General features: G+C 41.5%; 1 protein-coding gene across 7 annotated transcripts in view; it reads right to left on the reverse strand.

The window, feature by feature from the left end:
- Positions 1-673: 673 nt before the first annotated feature.
- The window catches only part of PIKFYVE (phosphoinositide kinase, FYVE-type zinc finger containing), a 66,775-nt gene continuing 43,472 nt past the window's right edge, over positions 674-23,976 (reverse strand). For 6 of the 7 annotated variants that reach the window (XM_042041329.1, XM_042041325.1, XM_042041324.1 and 3 more), the window contains 21 exons: positions 23,505-23,576; positions 21,963-22,134; positions 20,467-20,645; positions 19,871-19,984; positions 18,462-18,570; positions 18,198-18,352; positions 17,579-17,669; positions 16,488-16,548; positions 15,763-15,903; positions 15,472-15,592; positions 14,268-14,363; positions 13,423-13,506; positions 12,830-12,918; positions 12,049-12,213; positions 11,406-11,465; positions 10,115-10,291; positions 9,294-9,397; positions 8,907-9,035; positions 7,372-7,633; positions 5,209-5,283; positions 674-4,167 (listed from right to left, as the gene is read on the reverse strand). In XM_042041329.1, coding sequence (XP_041897263.1) covers positions 4,052-4,167; positions 5,209-5,283; positions 7,372-7,633; positions 8,907-9,035; positions 9,294-9,397; positions 10,115-10,291; positions 11,406-11,465; positions 12,049-12,213; positions 12,830-12,918; positions 13,423-13,506; positions 14,268-14,363; positions 15,472-15,592; positions 15,763-15,903; positions 16,488-16,548; positions 17,579-17,669; positions 18,198-18,352; positions 18,462-18,570; positions 19,871-19,984; positions 20,467-20,645; positions 21,963-22,134; positions 23,505-23,576 — 2,572 coding nt within the window. In that variant the 3' untranslated portion in view covers positions 674-4,051. Of the gene's footprint in view, positions 4,168-5,208; positions 5,756-7,371; positions 7,634-8,906; positions 9,036-9,293; positions 9,398-10,114; positions 10,292-11,405; positions 11,466-12,048; positions 12,214-12,829; positions 12,919-13,422; positions 13,507-14,267; positions 14,364-15,471; positions 15,593-15,762; positions 15,904-16,487; positions 16,549-17,578; positions 17,670-18,197; positions 18,353-18,461; positions 18,571-19,870; positions 19,985-20,466; positions 20,646-21,962; positions 22,135-23,504; positions 23,577-23,976 lie in introns of those variants that run through there. The other variant, XM_042041326.1, reaches the window with a different exon arrangement.

A 23,976-nucleotide genomic window follows, 5' to 3' on the forward strand; every position in this document is an offset into this window, starting at 1 on the left:
CTTTTCCTTGCTCATACCCCCATGAGAGGACAGGTTCTGATGTAGTTTCATACTGCAGCAGATAAAAGAACTCAAACTCACCTGGCAAAAAATGGTGATGGCACATAATACAGGTAAAATCCTCAAGTTTTAGATAAGAGTTTTATATTCTAGGAACAAGGAAGTCCCCTTCCCAGAACTAATCACAAATGATTTTGAGCCTTAGCAAGGAGGTTACTATATACCAATTAATGTGAAATAATCAAGATAAGGCATTTATTTTCAGACCTCCTTGGATTTTTTCTTTGTCTAGTCCACTCAAAAGAAGATTATGGAAATACCTGGAATGTGTTCCACCTCTTGGCAGAACTGGGCAAAGGCACACCACCATCTGCTGGACAAAACTGGATCCCTGTCTCACACAGCACTGCGGGTGAAAAGCAGCTGCAGAGAAGACAGAACTGTGTGAAAGGTTATTTGCACATTCTACTGCCACTGCCCTGGGGAGCTGCCCAGAGGTGCTGCTCCATCAGAGGAGACAAGCTGCAAGCTACAGAGACAGGACAGGCAGCTTACCCTGCAAACAAAGCTGGGACTCTCCAGCACAGCAATCGCTGCACTGTGAGCCTTGCCTCTCATCAAGAAAATGGGGTGCTGTGAGAGCTAGCTATTCCACACATGGAACAGACTCAAGTATATTTTAGTCACTTTATTTGTATATATATACATTACATTTTGATTTTCCAAGTAGTCAAGGCAGTTATTCTCAAATAGTTTAGTACATCAATTTTATAAAATACAGCTGAACCAAGGTAGAATAGAAATGCATACATTATAGTACATTAAGTGCTTTAAATAATGACTAGTCTGGTCACCAGCTAGTGAGCAATTCATTTGGTTTTGGTCATTCTCACAGAGGAGACTCCACAGGTAACTCCCCTGAGCCCAGCAGAACTCCTCTACCAGCAAGAGTCCTGCATGTGCTTTTTGGGGACAGAATGTGTCCCTGGGCCACTACAAGGCATTCTGCTGTCCACGTTGATGACTCAAAGTCATTGCTTCTGACTTGGACAAGATTTAGACATTTGTCTCAAGGCCTCAGATCAAAACAACAGAAGAGCCAGTGTAACTCTGAAGAAATTCACTCTTCATGTTTGCAGATTTACTTACATACACATATGCTAAACCTGTGTTATAAAGAAAGAAATAAGCTCTGACCAAAGGGTTCATTCTTAGGAATTCTACAGGGACACAGACCTAACACAGCTTCCCAAGTAGCTCTCAAAGATCTGTTCCACATGAAGTACCGCTCTCCTTCTGAGAAAATTAAGCTTTGTAGCAATTGAAATGTCAGGACAACTCTTATTCTGAAAAAGGAACATTTGAGGAGACCCATTCAACTGCTGGAATTTGAACTAGAAATGCTTACAGCTTTTTATCACAGGACACCAAAGATGACCCAACTCCAGTTGATACAGCAGCTACTGTGATAGTCATGACCAGTAGTTTACTCCAGTCTAGTCAGGACTAGTCTATCAGCCACATCCTGGCCAAGCATTAGCTGTTGATGCCAGCTCCAGATCACTCCTGCAAATCTCTCCAACTGCTCTAACTTCAGCCCAAGAAGGTCACAATTTACACCTCTGACTCTGTGTTCATAGGCTGCTAAACAGTGGAAGGTTCTCTCACTTCTACAGTGCTGAGGGCCTCGTGCTGTCGTTCAGAGGAGTATTAGCAATTGTCAGATGATCAAGCTGCTTTCAGCCATCTGCTCAGGATTCTGGCAGACAAGCAGTACAGAGCAGCCACACATCCCAGGATAAGGGTTACTGGTGACAGACTGGGCTAGCATATCACATTAGCTTAGTTCAGCTGCCATGACACACAAGCCCACACTTGTGCTCCATCCACCAATCCACAATACTGACACAGGTGGAAAACAACATAATTAGCTGCTGTTGGGTCACCTTAGCTGGCCGGGAAAATCAGGTTTTTTCCCTGTAAACTTCAAGAAAGGAAGGAGAACACCATGTGTAAACTTCAGCTGAGACTGCACAGCAGGTTCTTTCACACTGATAAACCAAAACAGTAGGTAGAGGCCACAGAAGTGAGAGTAGCACTGAGCTGATGGACTGGTTGACCTCATTAGGCAAGGCCACCCACAGAGCTAGGCATCTTGGGAGAACATTTCAACAGAAGAGGCAAGATGGATCCCAGAGGTGATCAGCTGTATCTGATGTGCTGTGTTGGTCTGAAGGGATTCTGGGTAGAGGAAGCAAGGGTCATCTTTCCACAGCACACATCACTGCAGCCTTCAACACTGCACCCCCAGAAACAATTATTACATTGTACTAAGGAAATGAGTACACTTTCTTTTCTGCTGGTTCAAGTCCAGCATCTTTGCTCATCCTCTAGTACAGTTTTGCAATAGGGTGGAGAAGACTCCTTCCAACACAAATGACCTTCGCCTCCTGGCAGCTCAGACAAGAGCTGCACTGGTTGGTTTTGGAGAAAACAGCTCAATTCTCGCTGCTGGCCTTTTCCTTTCTCAGTGTTGCCCACTGTTGGTCAGTCCTAAAGAGCCACCACCATCTGCTGCAGAAGAAAATACTGAACACAGGAGGAGTGAATAAAATGCACATTTCAATCCATAGTAACAGTGATGAGGGCAGTATCAGGCAACTGGTTAGAATAAGCAAGTGATCACTAAGAGCTACCTGTCCCAGATTCCATGTTCATTTGATGTACTTCCATCAGAGACTGGAAGTCAACGGACAGTATTCTTGCCTTTCAAACTCATTAAAATTCCTCTTATTTACTGGCCTATAATATAATGAAAGTAAAAAGTAAACTTATCACCTACAAAAATGAGTAAAAATTAAAAAAAAAAATGGAAAGAAGTGCTTATTGTCACAACAAAGAGACTCTCAGATCTCTGCACATCTTATCCATCATACAAGTTATCCATTAGTTCAGGTTTTCCTTTTTACAGGAAATAACTACATTCATCTCAGTGACAAAAAAGATCGTGTTATTAATGCAAGAAAAAACATTCTCCCAGCAAAATTTCACCATGAGGTAAATGCATTGCTTGAAAGTAAAGGGGAACTGAACTGGATTTGAAGCGATCGGCCAGGAATGATGGTTGCATTAAGGAGAAAGTTGTCACTAAAGCAGTATGCTTCACTTTGCCCAGCAACTTACTGCCTTTAATAAGGAAAGGGTTAATCTGCTTCGTAACTATAATTAATCAAGCCTGGTTAAATTAAAGGGTATATTGGTTCCCTGTTTCCAGGAATTTGAGTAACACTCAGATCAAAGTACTGGTTAGGACTAAAGGGATATGTTTTGAGTGTCGCAGTATACTAATGACCGACAACCCATTTTTATGGGATTCAGCTAAAATGATATTACAACAGAAAACCAGAGCTGTACTGCAGTAACATAAAAGATGGAGTCATAGGGCATTATGGATGTGGAGCTGCCTTAAAAAAAAATACAGTTTACAGAACCCAGTAAAAATTAAAACTACAGAGCATAAGCAGGACAAGTTATTAATGGATTGTAAACAGGTCAATTACAGACCACTGCAACAATAGTAGAACTCATGAATTAACTTCATTCTTCTCTCCCCCATCCACACTTGGGGGGGTTTATTTCACATTTTCATAAGTATCCACTACAAAAACATGAGCTGCACATATTCAACACCATTTCGGCAGTGCACCACTTCCAGAGATCATGTACTTCTACACCATCAGGACCTGGACAAAATCTCAGTTCAGTACTTACAAGGAGATAGTATCACTTTCCCTACTGATATGAGGGATGTCTCTTATCAGTGCTGTTCAGTGGTACCTTTCAGCTTAGATCCTTACTGAGGCAGGTTTGCTTATTGTCCTCCAAGAGAGGATTAAAGTGCAACAAGCAGATTTCACACTTCACAACATGATGCACACGGTCAGTGTAGATATGGAACTGCAATCTTCTTGCTTGCTGCTGGACAGACCACTGGAACAGAGTGGCCTATAATGTCATTGTCCTCTTGTGCTTTCCCAATATGGGCTTTAGCTCAGCAATTCAGGCCCAGTCCTGTCCAATGGTCTGGCACCATCAGGAAATATTTGTCCATAGCTTCACAAAACCTGGTCCGGTACAGTTCTGGCGAGACCACGGTGGGCATCTTACCTAATGTGTAAGAGTCAAGAGCAGTCAGAAATGGGCTAAAGATACTGCAGTAGAGACAGATGTCACATGAGATTATACCAGCAGACAACACAGACTTGAAGGCAACAAGATAGAACCTTATGAAGTTCAACAACAAGCATAAGGTTTTACACTTGGGAAAATGTAATGTAGGAGCACAGTACAGGCTGGGATCTCCCTGAGGAGCAGCTCTGTGAAAGGCACCTGAGGATCCTGGTGGACAAGCAGCTCAGTGTGAGTGAACAGTGCTGCTGCTGCTGCTGCCACGGCAAAGAAAGCCAGCAGGAAGGACACTGAGCTGCATCAACAAGGGCATCACCAGCAGAGAGAAAGAAGTCATTATCCCACTCAGTATCCCAGCATTATGCTTCTCCTGGAGGTGCTACTTCCTGGTCACACTTGGAATATTGGACTCAGTTTTGGTCCCTGATACACAAAAAAAATGCAAACAGGCTGAAGAGGGTCCAGAGAAGGGCCACAAAGATGATCCAAGGACTGGGAAGCCTGCCATATGAGGAAATGCTGCAAGACCTGGCTTTGTTCAGGCTTAGGGGAGACCTTATCACTATGTTCCTGTATTTAAAAGATGGGTATAAAGAAGATGGAAATCCCCCTTTTACAAGGACTCATATGGAAAAGACAAGTGGTAATGGTTACAAGTTTATCCTGGAGAGATTCCAGTTGGACACAAGAAAAATTTTTCACAATGAGAACAATCAGCCATTGGAATAGTCTCACCAGGGAAGTGATGGATTCCCCAACACTGCACAATTTTAAGATTCAGCTGCACAGGGTGCTGAGCCATCTTGTCTAGACTGTGCTTTTGCCAAGAAAGGTTGGACCAGATGATCCTTGAAGTCCCCTTCCAACCCGGAATTCTATGATTCCTTCCTCTGTTCTGGACAACTTAATTTGTCACAAATTTGAATGGTGGGGAAGCTGTGAGTTTATTAGCAGTGTTACAGAAAGCTTCCTTGTAACAAGGAAACATGATCAAAATTTTTGCTTTCATTCTGGACTTACCTTGTCCTCCCAAGATGCCAGTTGACTTTACCACCATTTCAAGCTTTTTGTCCCAGGTAAAAGTACGAATATAGTCTGTTACAAAAAAAAAAAAAAAAAAAAAATCCACACACAAATACGTTGCATTTGTTTTAATCCAAGTAACACTGTTTTAAAATGTATCTATTTCGCCAAAAACGAGCAGGAAAGCAGTAGGCTTTCAGAGTCAGAGCTTCAGTGTTTTCCCTACCACTTGCCTCACTTTCTGTAGTATTGATTATGTTTGAGAAGGGTGAATACAGTACCTCAAAAGCCCAGCAAGATCACAATCAATTCTTCCTGTCTCTGCAAGAACAGGCTGCCCAAGCATGTCTGTCTTTATCCATGTTAGAGTGTCAAGGGCTCATTTACAAAGGTCACTTCGCTCACCCTTATCCCAGAAGCCCCACTACACGCACTGAGGCTTGGACACCTCTCCAGTATTTCTCATCATTGCAGCCACCTGCAGGTTTGATAACAGAAAGCAAGTGACTTCATGATAGGGAGGACTGGAAACATCACCAGTGACCTGTATTGGAATATTGGAAGAGGGGGGCAGCAAGAAGACAACTTCTGAATTGTTTCCAAGCCCCTTCCAGAGAAAGCATGCTCAGTCAAAACAAGCACATGAACACTTTGGTCTGCAAAGCTGAAGCTGCAGTAAGATCAGTTTTTCATTACTGGATGTCATTATCTCCTAACACTTGACTACAAACGTAACTATACAATTTTGAATTTACTGTTTCTAAATTTACAAAAGGCCACCATAAATATTCACACTTCATCTCACCTGTGCCTGACAATCTTAAGACTTATCCATTTATCTGAATACTCTTTGAAAATATTCCTTAGAGTGTTTTGGGACAGATATCAGTGAACAGTTTGTTCACTAACAACTTCATGCCCCAAGGCCCAGAGTCCCACACAACAGAGCCTATGAATAAAGTTTTCAAAGCTTTTCACAGACCTAACTTACTTGTTTCCTCTACCACATAAGGACCTAAAATAGGTAGAGATAGTGACCTCCGATTCAAACAATCCAAACTAAGAGTTTTTAGTTCCAGTCTGACAAAAATTCAGCTTGACTACTTTGTAAGTTCTCAGGGTATCATCTAGAGAACATTCTGATAGCCTGATACAGCAGGCATGTTCTCTCTTAAAGATATTTGTGTTCACCAAGTTCCTTCAGATATTTGTGTTAAACACTGAAGGAACTGGTAGCTTTAAATATCATATAAAATATACTCTTCAATCAGGTAAGACTTGACATAGGACAACAAAAAGCCACACACACAAGAGAAGCACATGGCCAGTGTAGACCCATCCTGTTTACTCCAATATTCAAGAGTCTACAAATCTAGAAAGTAATAAAAACTTGCAATAAACAACAGCTTTCTTTGTAGCTGGGACTTTAATTCTCAACTAGAAATGTTATTGAAATGGCTTGCAAGCTTTATCACAGTAAGAGTAATCCAGACCTCCTGTCCTGAGATCTCATCTGGAAGCATTTCTGAGCTGGGTTTCAAGACCGTTTCCATGAGTCAATTCCACATCCTGCAATATTGCCTCATCTCTAAGTTTTCTATACTACAGAAGTTTGCCTGTCTAAAGATGAGGCTCTACTTACCAGTCACAAGTCAGAGGATGCAGCAAGGTAATTACTGCATTGCCACCCATATTACCCAGGTCAGACTACATGATCATGAGAGATCCCATGATGTTTAACTTCTCTCTTCCAATACTACCACTACTGTTTCTCCTTAGGCCTCCTCCACACAAGATTTAAAAGACTATGTAAACATGACTAAACTAAAGTTTACAGATTAAACACATAAAAGCATACAAATAACCTTTCCTGCTTCAACCGCAGTCAAAGTGTAGGTTAAACTACCTGTGAGGCCTCCTACACATACTCATAGCAATACAAATACTAATCTAAGCCTATACAAGACCTGGAGAGATGACTTCCTGCCTCCACTTTGAATACTTGTAAGAGGTGAGGGTGGTATTCCACCAGGGAGAAGATAAGATTTCCTGACACACATCTCTCTGGTGGTGGCACAGTTCTAAGAGAACGATGAACACCGAAACCAGAAGAAAACTGTTTCATCATCTGAGAGCAAGAAAATACAAAAGACAACCTACCAATGATCCCAACAACCAACTCATTGTTGGTATCATCACGACCCACCAGCAGGGAATAGTCGATGATGAGATGGCTGGAGAGGAACTGGGAATCACTGTGTATGGAAGCTTTCAGCACAGCTTTGCAATGGGAACGGATGTACAAGGGATTGTCCCGAACCATCTTCAGAAGGTTTTCATCCAGCAGGACTACATCACAAGTTTCCTTGCCTGTGTCTGTTTTAACATTTCTATTCCGGAGGGAGCCCTTCAGGTCAAACACCTGCAAATGGAGAACAGCACTACTTTGTTGCATTTTTCTGGGTTAAAGACTTCAGTACCTAACATTTGAGAAGGCAGCACAGCAGGGCAACTCTTTCCTTCTCTTTAGAAGGAAGACAGTTAACAATAAGCATTTTGTGGAGAATAGCATGTAAGCCTGGGTGAAAGTTCCGCCACTTCAATTCACAAGTTTTAGGCCAGTTATTTCATTAATATTTCGTATAAATTAGAAGAAAAAAAGCTGTCCCTGCTTTTTATATTGTTTAGATAAACTCAGTTTTCCAGCCAGTTTCTACAGAGTTAATTGCTGACAAAAGCAAAGCCACTGAAGAGGGAGGTGGGTGCTGCATGAAGTACCAGTTAGGCTGGAAATTATCTCTGGAGTTCTCCAGGCCAAAATCCTGCTTCAAGCAGGCCCTGTTGGAGAAGGTTGTTCAACTTCTGTCCAGTCAAGATTTCACTAACTTCTGTGGAATAGAGTCCACAGTCTGTCTGGGTTTCTGTTTTGTAGTGCCTGAGCTCTCCTCATGACTTAAACAACAGACAAACAAAAAGAAAACCCACAACATCCTTTACATCTATCTAGAATTCCCTCCATCCACTTCCTCCCACAAACATTCCCTGTTTGAGGTCTGGCACTGAGAGGTAAGGTGGAAAGAGCTGATACTATCTAGTTTTGTAAGTGATGTTTGTTTGAACTTCCTTTTCAGTTTCAAATCTCTATTTAAAGAGAATTTGCCCCTAGTCATTTTAAGATCTTCATTCTACTACCTCATAAAGATTGCTTTTCCTTGACTAAGAGCAAGACTGAACTCAGAATCTTGTCCCACACCTGAAGTGGTTCCAAGAAAGAACAGTGGGTTGAAAAACTTACAAACTCCCCCCACACTACAGAGTAACTCACCATCTGAGTGAGGCTCTCACTCTCAATAAATTAGTCTGTAATTCCAGTCAGTTCCTCTGAAAGCTTTTTACAAAGATTTTACACTTTCCTTATCAGGTTAGTGATGCTTTCTCTCAGACACCAGAGGTACAGGGACAAACAAGACTTCTAAAGACTGAATCCTACGCAACAGCTACCTGAACTAGCCAATACAGGCATCAAGTTCCTGGGGATCCCGAACCAAGGAAAGAGGCCTGAACTGTCAGCTTTGAGGAGCGCTAGTTGCAGACAGCGCACACAAAGTTAAAAGTTACCTAGATGGCCACAAATGACCCTGCTCTTTCTCCCAGTCACAACCGCACTGCAAGGACACAGAACACTTTGTTCTTACCTGAGCCATTTTCCTGCCATAGAAAAGGTTTTCCATGACAAGCAGATCCAGCTTCTTTTCAGTGTTGTTTTGAGAGTTCTTGTAACCAATTCGATATACCCCAAGGATTTTAGCCAGTGCTGTGGGCTTCTAATGAAGACAAGACATGGGTTAAGATCTCTGTGTAGAGACAATCAGCAGTCCCATACTAGAAGCACTACTGCTCTGACTCTGTATTACAGCTTAGAAGCCCAAGCATAATTTCCACTTTACACCTTAAAAACACATTATTAGTGTAACTCATAACCACCAACATTTTCTTTTATTTAAATGAAAAAGATTAATAGAAACTTCTACTAGTCTGTAAAATACAGAACACTGCCTAAAATAAAAGTCATTTTTTAATACCTTCTGCTGAACTGCATTAGTGATGTAAGTGAAGTAGTGTGGAGCAAAGTCAAGGAATGACTGGACTTCCAGACGAGGCATTTGCTTCAAGATGAATCTATCATCTGTTATAACATCAGACAGATGCAACAGGGTTACATACAATAAGTGATGTACTATTTGAAATTTTTTTAGGACTGTCACATAGCTGAAATGGTTTGAAAAATTAAAGCACTACAATTCTCTTAAATCCTTACCTACAAAACCTCATTTCTAGATTCTTTTTACTTCACATATTTTGAATTTCAGCCTCCCTGGATTTCTATCTTCTAGTAAATCATGGACAAGAGACTGCCTACACTAGATCTACTTCAGCTCTATGGGCTTCCTATACAGACAACAGAAACAGCCTACAGACCACTCTGTTCAATACTTGTTTTATGCAGAAGTCTAGAAACAGCCACAGTTTAAAAAAAAAATTAGATTAACTATAGCACGTGAGTTTGTAAGAAACACTGTGTCTTTAATAACAAGTTTTCCTTGAATTATACTCAAGTTTTTGTTTTCTGAAGCCTGCCTAAGAGTACAACCCTTCAGTTCAACTGGCCTTCCTAGCTGCTACTGCTGAAAACAGAACTACATTTCGTTCTCCTGCATGTACAAAGAGACAAATAATTTGATATTCAAGACCCCAGAAAAATCCACTTAATTTTCCCTTCTGAGTGGCCACTTCAGCATCAGCAACCCTCCGGACAGAGGTTATCAGGGATTAAACGACATGGTAACCACCGGCATCCACAAGTAATACCCTCTAATCCAAAGGGGGAAGAAGCTGCATTTACCCTCAGTCACATAGAACGCAGCTCCAGATTTGCCACCTCGTGCCTGCCAGGGCATCGAGTGAGAGAGGGATCGGATGAAATCCTCTTCACTGCTCCCCAGGATCACTTCACGCATCTTGTGAAACTCCCCAGCATAATAAATCCGGCAGTAGAACTTGGCATTCGCATCCGAGAACTCTGCAAGAAAGGGTTTTTCTCAACAACAGCATGCAATATGCACCGACTACCCAAGACAACACTGAGATTTTACTGATGTCTAGAGCAGCATTATTGTGCTAAATATCCCACTCATGCTTATTGTAATTCAGAAGTTTCAACCAACAGGATTTAAATGGAAAATTTACAGGAAAGTCAACTTCCTCTAGATTAGCTTCCAGTATATGTCATGGGAAAGTGTTTGGACAAAAGATTGATCAAAGAAAAGCTTATGGAGTATTTTTGCAAAAGAGATTTGTTGGGGAAGATGAAACAGGAAAGCCTTGTAAATATGATTGCCTGACAAAAGATTTTGGGAATATGAAAACTACAGGCAACATCGAAATGAAAGCCACTTTTGAAATACCAAGTCTTAGTTACTGAACAACTAGAAAACAATGGTATGGCCACTGAAGATAATCCCCTCTTGATGGAACAATACCCTCTGCTTGCAAGCGGTCCAAGGGTCAGAGCAGACCCTACTAGCTCAGCAGAAGGGGTCCAAAGAGTAGTTTTTAGAAGTTAAGATGTAACACTCTATGGTAATATAAGAACTCTTATAGGCTGTATGTAAATGCTATAGGATTTGTATCTTGTATTAGATTGGTTAGTGACAATTAGAATATTCAGTACAGAAGATGATTTATTGTATTGTAACCAGGACTTCAGACACTTCGATTCCTTACCACACTTCATTCCTTTCCTTACCTTCATTCCATTCCTTCCTCACTTCTACTTCCACTTCTACTCTTGCTCTTACACTCTCTCTCTCTCACCTGCTTGCTCTCTTGGGCCTGCTCAGAGCTGAGTCCGGCAGCTCTGAGCAGTGCCCCAATACCCACGCCCTTTACAATAAACCGACTGTGTCCCAAGACCTGCCTATAGAGATCTCTCCGTCTCCGTCCCGACCGAACCCGCCCGAAACCTACAGAGATTGATTGCAGTAAGTAAAAAGTGCATTGCTTTTTTCTTGATTTGCTTTTCCTTCATGCCAAATACAAAGAAAAAACCGTTATTAACTTCAAGATTTCCACTACATGTGCATGAAGAAATGAGTTTGTCAGCTAAGACTAAGTTTTTATTTACAACTACTCACGGAGTTCCACATGGGGATTCACCACCTGTTTCTTCTGTCCATCTCCTCCATCTCCATCATCTGAAGGCATAAAAGGACCATTCTGTCAGGGCTGTTCACTATTATTACTGAGCAAGCCACATTAGGTACTACTTGTAAACTCATGTTACAAGAAAAATATTTTATTTTTTTTTTTCCAAGAATACAGAGAGAACTATACACAGGGAATTAGAAATATAGCTATAATTGTATAATATAATACATATGCTACAAGGGCACTGCTGTTTATGGACACAAGTCCAGTCTTTCTCTTCATTCATTTTCCATATGCTGAAACAAAGAGAACTAAACAGCAAGTGAGAAAGAAAAGAGAGACTGGGCTGCTTAACTAGAGTCAACTCAATCCAAAGGCATTCAAGACCAGACTACTCCATGTACCTATAGTTTGGGTTTGAAAGATCCTGTTTCTCTTATCACAAAGAAAAGCAATGTACTTAGGAAAAAACCATATTCGATGTCCAAATGATTCATTTTCAATGCATGCTGAGTAACCTTGGATTGTTGAAAAAGTATGAGCAGGAGTGCATTCGGGGCCTTGCACGTATGAATAAGGTTTGGGAGAAGTACCAATGCAAGAGAGAAGATGGGCTCTGCAGTCTTGTACCTTGAGTTTCTGCTCCTTGGTTTTCTGCTCCCTCTTTGCCCATCTGTCCAACCTGGTAGTAAGCACTGTCAGCACCACGCAAGGTCTCTTTCTTCTGGGAAGACAGGTCTGGGCTCTTCCCTCCCGTGCCACGGAAGAAAGACAAAACACCAGATGGTTTCTTTGCTACAGTGAAAAGGAATAGAAAAAGATGGTGTTGGCATTTCCACAATGGATGGTGTTGGCAGTTTAATAAAAGCATGACTCCTATGAACTTTCCCCATTCATTGTTCTAACTGGAGGAATGATGCCATTCAACTCATTTGCAACCAAGGTCCATGCAGGTAGAGAGACGATCTAGTGTTCTGAGTAGCATCCTAGAATGCAGAGACATTTGAAAACACAGACCAAGCCTGAGTGTCTTTAACACAGTACGAACTTCATGTCTCCATTTCAAAATATTTAACTGCATCTCTCTAAAGAAGGCAATGCCAAAAGAAGGCATCATATCCCACTGAACAGGCTAGATTCAAGAACAACCCTAGGTCCACTACATAATAACATTAAATCAGGGGATGACAGTTTGATCTCATGAGAATGAGAGAAAGCCACAGACTTCAAAAAACAAAAAAAAACACACACTCCCATCCTTCTCATGTGTTACATTAAGTCAACACTAAGACTAGTCACAATTTCAACTCAGAATGCTGCTCTTTTCTCCCCACAAGAACTAGAATCCAAGTGGACTCACATCTGAGCTGAGATTAGCATCATGGATATGATTTTGGCAAAATGGTCTTACGTTGTTCTGGCTCTGCACTGCGAAGTGGACACATGTTAGCCTCAGGCAGGCGGACAGGGCTGCTGCTCTTGGGTTTGCTGTCTGACATGCTGAAAGGAGAAAGAACAAAGAAGTCATGAGCCAACACATACTGCCACCCTACTACTACTACCACTATCTACTACCACCCTACCACTACTGCTTTATGCCTGGACATTTCTTTCTCCCCCCTGCCTAAACATTAAGGGAAGAAGACACCATTTAAAATGGTGTGGGACTCTCCAAAGTTGTCCTCCTCCGCCTTCCTAAAAAATACTTCTCAGGGTCCATAGCAATGGTTCCATCCATGACCACAGCAAAGGTAAGCAGGCCCAGTGCTCCTATCATGCACACAATCAAGGGATTAGGTGATGGAGCCAGCATGGTCCCTAACACGAAACGGAAACCCACATACTGAAGTATGTGTTGGTTACATGGAATGAGTCAGATTCCATCAGAAAGCAGAGATCCTAACAACAGGGGCATATTTTGAAGGTTCTTCCCCATTCTAGTTTTGGCTTATTCACTACCATCACTGTGTCTTCACTCTATGTACTGTAGTTCCTGCATGTAACCTGTTTGATTGTAGTCCTTCTTCAGAACTGTTCTTCAGAGATGCTTTGGACAACTCATCCAGGGCATTTCTGTACTCCTTGCAACTGATGGGGAAAGGAAAATTTTAAAAAAAAATTAAAAAAAAAAAAAAAAAAGAAGAAAAGAAAAGAAAGAACAGAACCAAAAATAATTAAGTGTTCTCTGGGAAACTGCCATACCAGCCCAAAGATTCAGTTCAGAGACAACCACAGGAAACAAAATACCACTGTAGAAAAACCTCTGCTTTATTTTTTCTTGTAATTAGAACTTAGTTTTCTTAGAACAGAAGCTGCTCTAGACAATACTGCAGGAAAAATACCCCCTTATTTTTTCCCCCTCCCACAATTTAAGAATGCCCTTCTTCAAAAATCTGCTGCCTCATGACATGGAAACCCAAAGGTTTACTGAAGCAGCTGGTGTGGAGAGCTGAGCAGTAGCAGGAGTTGCTATGACCAAAGGTAGGCAAGGGATAGACTACAGTATCAATACCAACAGTTGTTCCTCAACTCAGTTGCACTTCCTCCAGCTGGAGAGGCTGAGCAAACCTTAGTTGCACTTCTTTCTCTAGTAATATCTCATTAAAAGAAATACCACACAACTAAGTCATTTTTGCATACCAGAGTTCCACTAAAAGTCCAAAATCCAGTTGCATTTTCATATCTCAGCAGAAAAAGGAAAGAACCCCAGCTCTGGCAGAAACTCTAACACAGCTTAATGTAGAAATTCTGTCATGCTTCTTCCCTATCATTAAAATTTAAATATTCCTCAAACACAAAAGCTGCAAAAGTACAAAGTAGTCAGATGAACAGCAAAATCATACCAGTACCTGAGAGCAAAAGCTATGATGGAGCTTGGTTCTTTCTCACAGACTGCAATAGGTACACGTTCATGCTCATACATTAGGTAGTGCTTATCTGGGTCACTAAATGAAAACAACATAGACTGTTAGTAGATCATAAAAATTTGTGGAAAGAAAAGAAGTTTTGGTCAAACCCAGACCTCATCACTGCACTCCCAAGCTGCAAGTCTCAGCATAGAACCAAGGCTCACCAGATCAGCTTCTCCCAACAGACACATTCATAACTATGTGGTTAATTCTAAATGGTAGAGTGTTAGGGCAATCAGCATTTCAAGCAAGCTGCTTAGACCAGAAGACCAGCTCCAAGTTAGAGTCTATTTCTGTTTAGCAGCCACTGTTTCTAATGGCACCAAAACCTGCCTGAGTTTGGTTTGATTGTCCAGCAGCATAGCCTGCAGAGTGAAATTAGGGGACAAACCTGGACTCTTTTCTGAACAAGCACAGAAAATTCCCCAAAGCCTCCTGGATTCCTGTACGATTTTCTTTTACTTATCTGCAGGGTCCAGTCATTTAGCTTTTACCTCATGAGCCCAAGGCCTCTGCTTCTACCCTGGGGGTGGGATTCACAAGTTAAACTCAGGTGCCAAACGTTAGGCGCATGTCAAACAAGAAACACTACACAAAGCACGCAGACCAAGTAGCTGAAAGACTTTCCAGCCTGCTCATCTTCACATGGGAGGGAGACTTGAGGGCACATGCAGTAGCCATTGAACCTGACCTACACCCAGACAATGCCAATTTGAGTCCAACCCTTGGAAGAGGTCTGGAAGCAAAAACAAGATGCAGGCATGTAGCTTTAGTTAAGTCTTTGCTAAGGAAGGGCATTTTCACTCCCTCCCTGCAGCAATGAAGTTAGAAGGCACCTTTCTCCCCTCTTCCCCCACCCCTTCATCTCCCACAAGAGCTCTGAGGAGGCATGCCTGCTAGGAGAAGGAGAAACTGATACTGGATTTACACAAGGGCAGATCATTCATAAGAAAGGTGAGTAAACTACAATCACCTAGAAAGGACACAGAAAACTTCCTACTTTGACAAAGTTCTCTAGTTTATTCAGAGGCAAACTTAAGTAATGACTTAAATCATACACTGAGCAAAGGAAGCATGCATGGCTCTGTCTGCAATCTTCCAATGTTGCTAATTTTGTTCATTATATATACTATGCAGTACTTACAAAGGAAAGGGAATGGGGTTATAGTTGTTTCCAGGCAAAAAGTTAGCCAAAATAGCTTTCATAGTAGACTTCTCCTTCACTTGGCTGTCTGTAGATCCCAGTGAGTGTCCATCAAACACATCTGGAACAGACACATGTTACATCTGCATCACAATATCAAAGTTCAAGCTGTAAATTCACAAAGATGACTACAGACCACAGAGTTACCAGATTTATCATTTCCTAAATGGATCTTGCATACTTGGCACAGAAAAGCAAGAGAAAGAAAACAAGATCACAACTGAACTATACCTTCTGAGCTGCTTGTTGTGTCCTGTTCGGAGAGTGTGTTGGCATTCATATGCTCTGATGCAACCTCTGGAGAAGTGGGCAGCTGCAGATGGGTCGAGCCTGTGGAGCTCTGACTTGATAAAGTCGTCAGGAAACGATCCTCTGAGAGTACAAGGACAGTTAAGGACAGAAGAAAGCATTTTACGTGGCTGTAAGAAGTCATACTGTTTGCTCCCTGCCCAAGCTAAAACCAGGATCTACTTTCAGGAAGTTTTTACTTAGAAAGCAGGTAATGCCACGCAGATCAAAGGACCAGGCAGGCTTATCAATGTAGCATGTAACCTCCAGAAAATGCATATTCTTATAACTACTACCTTCAGCTCCCACAAACTCTCAGTATGCCTCACAGGTAAGAGGTCTCAGCACCCATAACCAGATCACAGAAGACGCAAAAAGCATTTCCCAAATTCCATGTAGTTATTCAGTTATTTAGAAAGCCTCCGAAAGTTTTTAAACTCACGTTCAAAGGAAAACCATTGTTGGCCACTTTACTAACCACTAGTAATTGAGCTTCAGATTAGAAGCAGATGGCCAACTTCTATCTTACCATTAGAAAAAACAAATGTGACATTATGGGGATTTGTTGTTTCTGTGATTTATCAAATTTGACAAAAGCTCCCCTGTTACATCAGGAAAAGGGCTACAACACACTTCTATTGGTGGCTTATAAAAAATAAGTAACAGACCTTTCTCTCCATTTTGCAGGGCTGGAGAAGCATTGCGTGGGGAAGCATCCATGCTACTGATCTAGGCAGAATAACAAAACACCAGCGTTGATGCCAAGCTCTTTACAGCTCTATTCCCGCCTGTGTGGAATGTTTTCAAAAGCAGATTTACTACAACAGAGCACTCCCACCCACTTCTCAGCCTCTGTGCTGTCACTGAATCTGTTACCACAGGAAAAAGACAAGGCAAGAGCAACTCAAGTTCACAAGATGCTTATGATGGCTGTTTTCTCTGCATGCTGCTTTAAACACTACACTCTCCCTCTCAATGAACCTACTTCCTGCTACAACAAGATTAAGTTTCTTTTAGCACCTCACAAATAATTTGTTAAGTGGAAAGGGCACATGTGCATGCAGCAGAGCAATTCCAGGGTCTCTAGGGGTTTTTAGTGCACCTTGCTATAGTAGAACTACTGGGAGTTCCACCTCTCGGTATGATGCTGATACTGTACTGCCTTGCAGCCCAGCCATATCCTCAGAGTTCCAGCTCCCCAAAGGGTGGAAGTTCAGCATGCTGACATGTGTATCCTTGGACAGAGCTCTTGAGACAGCAGTCCAAAATCATTTATACATCCCTTCAGTCAGTTCCCACAGGATACATCACAAAACAGGGATGATCCTGAAAATCCATTATCAGTCCTTCCCGTGTCATCTGCTCTACCTCTCAACATTATTTGTCTTTTCTTTTTCACAAGGGATGCACCTGACGGGCAACAACCTAGGGTTGAAGGAGATGGCCCAGTTCCTATCTAGGCACACACCTGACAATGACAGCAGCTCTCTGCTGGCAGTGTTCACATCAACACTGCACGGGCATCACAGAAAATCAACTCCATACTTAGTCTTTCTCTCTACATTATGGCTCTTAGTTCACATCTTTTAGGAAAACAAACATATACTAACATGCAATTAAAGCTTTTACAGTTGAAAACTACAAGATGCAGTAAAACCAGTTTACTAATTATTAAAGAGAACTGAAGCCAGTCTTAAGACTATTGTATTGCCCCAGAAAAAAGAAGAAGTTTAAGAGGTTTATAGCCTGTTACCCATACCTTGCTTTCTTCACCTTGCCTCAGCCTCCCAGGGCTGGGTGGTACTGATGGACGTTTTCTCCCTTTCTCTTGTTGGAAGAGATCCTGCAATCTTAAACAAAAAATAAAAATAAACAAACAAAACCAACACACATAAAACCACCACCACCAAAGAAAAATTCATCAAAAGATAGGTTACTGGTCTTATCTCTGAATGACACAAGTTATGAAGCTGCTCCATACCGGAATACAGCCAAGCATGACTTCACGAGTCTTTACTGTAAACTCAGATTGCCGCTAACATGTGCCAAAGATGTATCAAATGGCCAAAGACAGCACATTTTCTTCACCTCTGAGATAATTTCCCCCAAACAACTGGTCCCACGCTTCCCTCTTTCCATGTCTTCTACCTTTAATCAAATGAAAATTTCTCCTGCAGATGCAAGTTGTGCTCTACAACACAATACTTTTATCATATGGTCTCAAATGAGTTTCTGTTCCAACCAATCAGCTGTGTGGTCTTAACCAGTAGAGGGCATTCAGCACAAGCTCTACAGAACAGCTGTACAGTTGAACTTCTTCCCCCCTGGAACCAACACAGTATCAGTGTTGCTCTTGATTCCACCATATGTCCTCTTACCTATTATTCCAGGCTTGTAGCATCTCACAAAGTCCTTGCTTTTTAGCTATCAGAGACTCAAAAACAGATTGCAGCTGTTGAGGTGTGTCCAGTGATGATGAAAGCAGCCTTGCTTGGATTTTCTCAGTCCAGTTTTGAAACTCCCCTTCTTCCATCTGCCAAAAGAAAAGCTGTCAGTGTTCTGTCACCCAAGATAACACAGGATCTGAGTAGCTCCTCCATACACTTAGCCTGTGGTCCACTGATGCAAAAATAGTCTATTACCTCCTTTTGGGCAAAGAGGTCTTCCATCTTCTCTTCCCTTGTTTTGCTGAAAGTATCCGTTTTCAGAGAAGCAAGGCGATCATCCACAGCGAGATACACTTGTGACACCCTGTCAGTACCGATGCAAAGAGTTAAGCTGTGACTACTTGGAGCTTCTTCAACATTTTTTAATAAAATTCTGAATGTGTTTAAGGCTAGCATTTAAGAGTACAAAAGACAATATATGACAGCCTTCCTGCACAGTGAGCTATCCAACTGTATTTACAGAGAAAGTTGGGAAAACTTCATTTGTAATAGGAGAAAACGAGAAGTTACACACACTGCATTTGTCTCCACAATTTATTTTTAGCAGTGGAAGCTGTCAGAGAGCAATATAAATGTCTCAAACACATTACTAACAAAGGGGAACTGTTGTGTCATCTGTGATTAGGAAGAATCTGGGTCTGCAAGCTACACCTCCACCAGCAGGGCTCAGAAGTAATGAGTACCTCTATTTCAGCTCTAAACAAAGCTCCACAGGTTTTGAAGTCAGATAGTCACAGAGACATCAGCCGTACAGGAATGCTGTGATCAGGCAGAACAGCAATCTGGCTGGATTTAAGAGAGTTTTCATCAGGCCTGTCTTCCACCTTTTTGTTCCTACACTTAGAAAGTGTCCAGGTTCATAGTAGTTTACCTTGGACTAGAAGGAGGTACAGTCTGCCTGCTGTCACCATATTCAATAGCTAACAAAGGCAATGACTTTTATATACCAGAGAGCTCTGTTGCCACATAACCAATATAATGACAACAGTTCTGTTTAGACAAGAGACTTGAGCAAGGTCTTGGCAGGTTTTTGGGGCTGAAGACAGAATTGAAACTCAGTCAGATGTTCTATAAAGGAATGTTAGGGTAAGAGTACAAAGTATAACCTGCAATTTTCAGAGTAGGCCTTCTAGGACCATCTCTTCCATTTCATTTTTAGCATTAGAGGGAGGAATTAAAAATACTTTAAAACTGTGCTTGAGAAGGCATTTCATAAGGTAACATTTCAGACACCTGCTGATGGCCAACCTTTCAGGAGCTTGGCAGCATCATTCTAAAATCACAGAATGCTATAAAAATGCTATATCACTCAGACATCAGTGCAATATTCAGGGACAGAGAAGAAAAGAATCTTGGTTTCTACTGGCTATATTTAACCTGAATTGCCACCAGACAGAGTTGAGAGATTAGTACAGACAGATCAGGCAAAGGTAATAAAGATTTCAAGACCACTCTCCCTTGGAAGTATATATGCATACATGTTTTAAAATATCACTTTTCTATCGAATAATGACTATTTAGCCAAATCTCATCATACTAGCAAAAATAGTTATGTGTTCTGCTAGTAAAAGTACAAAATAAAAAACATTAAAAACAAAGCTTACTTTTGTGAGAAATCCTTAAGATCCTGCAAAATAGTAACTTTTAATGGAGCCTGTCGTTTGATGTAGATCTTGGGGAGTGGGACACACACTTCCAGCAGCCGGATTGGAGAGTAGCTGAGAAGGCAATACAACAGCTTGTAACAAGACTCACATCACACAGTACTAGTTCTACACCATACTGAGGTTTGAGGCCCTTATATGAAAAGGGGCACTGTCAATATGTCCAGGGCTTAAGTTACTTTTAGCAGCAATAACACACTGTTCATGTATCTCCCAGGCAAGAAGTGAAACCATAAATCATGTTGCAAAACCAAAATTTTGAAAGCTTTTGGAATTAGATAGGGAAAAGCATTTCCCTTCTATATCATGAACGGGAACCATCCACTCTTAGAACACTGCCCACCACAGCTAGGACAGCAATGCCACCCACAATGGCCTCGGCAAGCCAGCACACAATCCTGCACTTGTGGTTATGGTACTGTTATGCTATCCCACACTGTACTCATAGTGAAGGACAGAACTGATGAATCCTTACAAGAGCCATATGCTTCATATAGTACTAGAGAGAGAAGGAAGGTTTTAGCAGTGGAACTCACCTGAAAGATGCCACCATCTGATTATAGGAAAAATACTGGTGATAGTCATGGTGAATGGAATGCCCACAAGGCTCTGCGTTGGCCCTTCGAGTGTACTGGTACCCATAGAACCTCAGCTCAAGGTATTTTGCAAATGACATAGACCAAGAGTCATTGGAAAGGGGAACAACTGGTGTCACCTGAAAAATTGAAAGGTGTCTCAATTTCATCCTTCAAACAAGATTAAGGACAGGATAATCCACACAGCAATCTAGTATTTCTAGTTCCAGAAGCACCCATGACCCTGAAACACACTAAACAACAAAGATCACATTTATGCAAAGCTAAGGCCAACACATAGTTAAAATAAATCTGATGAACAACTGGTAGCTGATGATGACAGGTGCTAAGCTGGGGGAGTCCAAACATACCCTGGATGGAAGCTTATTTCTGGGATGCTATTTCTCTATATAGGGTCAATTTCCAGCAACCCAGCCAGCAGCAGTAGCCATATATACTTTTTTCCTGGTGATTTTTCAGCTACAGATGCATTGGTACTGCTTTGCAGTGCAATTCATCTTCAAAACTGCTTGCAAGCTTAGAGCAGACACTGCTTTACAAACACTTGACAGCCTCAGACAAGTAAGTGTTTACATGAGCACACAGAAATGAAAGGTTATAGAGCAGCTGTATACACAGCAGCACAGGGCTTGCTGTCGGCAACTGCGTTAACCTCTAGGTATCTTTAAATCCATCACCCATGTTTAAGGCAGTGTAAGTAGGTGAACTGAGTCAGCCATATGGGTAATTGAGATGTTTTGCATTTCAGGTACTGCATGAATCTTTTTCATTAAGTTTTATTCTTGTCTCTTGGAAGGCTCTTAATGTTTAGCTAGAGATGAATATCCAGCTAGCAATGTTTTCTTAGCTAAATTACAGAACACGTTTCAGATAATACACAATCTTACTACCTAGTGGGCTTTTTAAAGCAATTTAGTATTTCTCTAATGAAGATGTTACTTTCTAATGACTACTAAAGGAACTCTAGACATCACATTGACGCAATGCAGGCTGTTCAGTCCGCAGCAGATCAAAGAATACCAAATGGCTTTTGCCAGTTACTAACCCAGTAGGTCTTGGTGTCTGCCCTTCCCCATGCATACATTCTTTTGATGCTCGTAATAATTCATTGTAAGCAAGGGACCATACTCTTCACCTCTAAGTGGGCAACTCCATTTTTTTCTGCTTAGATCTATCCTCTCAGAGTCAATTTTGACAGAGTCAATTTTTCTAACAAGACTACCTCACACAAGATTTTTCACCCTCAACAGCCCCAGTGCAACAAGAGGAATTTGTAGGTAACATGAGAACATCTGTATCAGTAACAGGTTTTCTGCCAGTTTAGCCATAGCTCCAGAGATGAGCACTTTCTCAAACATGCTGCCTTTCCATACAAAGCCAGTCACAACAAGAATACTAAATTGGAATAGCAATGATTCTGAAGCCCACATCCTTACCTGTTTGCACAGTCTGCACCAGGAGTAAGTAAGGATTGTGTGCTGGTACCCAGGGACAGGGGAGTCCAGCTCCTTTAACACAATCTGCACACAGCCTTGCCCATGAACAAAGCGACGAATGTGGTGCACCATTGGTGTTTCACAGAACATGCTGGGGCATTGGTAGGAAGGCCTTACAGAGAGAAACAGAAACACTTATGAATGATCACATACTTGGCACTGCTGAAGAACTGATTCACCAGACCTAATACGCTTTTTAATATCATGGTACTATTTATCTTCACTGTAAAAAAGTTTTCTAAGCCTGTAGTAAAGGCTGTTTCTGCAGAGTGATTTAGAAGTAGCATATAGCGAAGTTCCATTGCCAGCAATGGCTGTATGGGTCCCAAAAGCACTGACTGGATACTGGTTGCTATCACTTTTTTACAATGAATCACTTTCTACAAACACATTCTGTATAATCCACAAAATAAGGATCAAAGCACCTGTGGAAGTGCTTGGCACCAAATTAGAAGACCACTGTGGCAGCGTACCCAAGCAAATGCTACTGAGGACAAAGATGTGACAAAGAGCCTTCAAAACGGCAGTGTTTCAGCTCCTGAAGGAACAGGTAAGGAAAACAGTGCCATAGAACATCTTTGAACAGTAAAACCCATGACCTTTCTTTGGATGGGTTTTTTCAGGTCAGGGAAGAAAAACCAATACCAGAAAAATAAAAGCTGCATTGTTTAGATACCAAAGTCAGACGAGATATTCTTCAAAACCAGAAAGAGCCGGAAAAAGCTCAGATTCTTCTTGCTCATGTGAAAAAATTAAGAATTTTAATTACTGAAACTATGGAGATTGAGAAGCACTCACTTTAGCACACACTACCTAATGAACAGAGAGAAACAAGAATTGAAAAGTTGGCAGCTAAGCTCCTCCTCACTGATCTCCAAAAGGAGAAATACTTGTTCCTCCAGAAGGCTGAACAGCAAGAGCATTCTGCTACTGCAAGTGGCCAATGAAGAAAACAGAGTGAGCTTGTCTTTTGAGCAGGTTACCTCTCCAGCTTCACAGCCTGCTGAGACTCTGCATGGGGTTGTGGCAGCAGCAGTTATTACAGAAACATAACAACTTACACCTCTGGGAGATGAAATTAATGACACAGTATTTTGCCAGGGCTTAAAGTGCTCTGGACCATTTACATTGGCCACCTTGCACATATGACAAAGCCTTACTCTGAGACACTAAATGGGTAGTGTTACCCAACACTAGTACGAATGTTCAAAGAGGAACCTCAGAAAACTGTGACCAGTAAATTGCTTGTCTTGAAAAACAGACAATTGGAATACATGTTCAGACGTTTAACTTGGCCCCAAAGCCCTAACTACTACAAAAAAGTGAACACATTTGTCTTTAAGAACTTATAAACCTTGTTTCATAATCTGTTTCACTTCCTCATGGAAGAAAGCAGGAAGGACAGGGCCAAAATAGGAAAGCAATGGATGTATTTGCTTGTAACAAGTGAGCATGAATGAATTAGAATAAGTTCCTCCTTACCTGAAACAGTAGCGCTCCAGAAAAATCCCTAGAGTTAGGTCATTTTTCCCATAGAACTCCATGGTCACAATCCTAAAGCAGAGATAGAAAAGCTTTAGAGACTGGATGCCATCACTGTTAGCTGTGCAATGGCCTTTAGGTGCACAGATCTACACCCACTGCTGGCTTGTTTACAGCCCTGTAAACCTTCAAAGACTTTTTTTCCTATTGACTACCCTGCCTAGATCCCTGCTGTCAGGTTTGCTAGTAATCAGTTCAAAGTCCTACTAGAACAACTTTAGACTTGACATCTAAAAGTCCAATACAGTTCAAACGCACGTCTGAAGATCATGATCAAAAATACCTAGGCATGAAGTCTAAGCAGCTTCAAGCACTAATGTTTAAACACCTACAAAAAGGGTACATCCAGAACATTAAAAAAGCCTCAAAAAATCCTTATTCTTCTAGAGTATTTAATAGCAACTTTTGTTTC

Source organism: Corvus kubaryi, unplaced genomic scaffold (assembly GCF_017639235.1).
Source record: "Corvus kubaryi isolate FWS band 111438036 unplaced genomic scaffold, C.kubaryi_AGA036_p1.0 37396, whole genome shotgun sequence".
Lineage (NCBI taxonomy): Eukaryota > Metazoa > Chordata > Aves > Passeriformes > Corvidae > Corvus > Corvus kubaryi.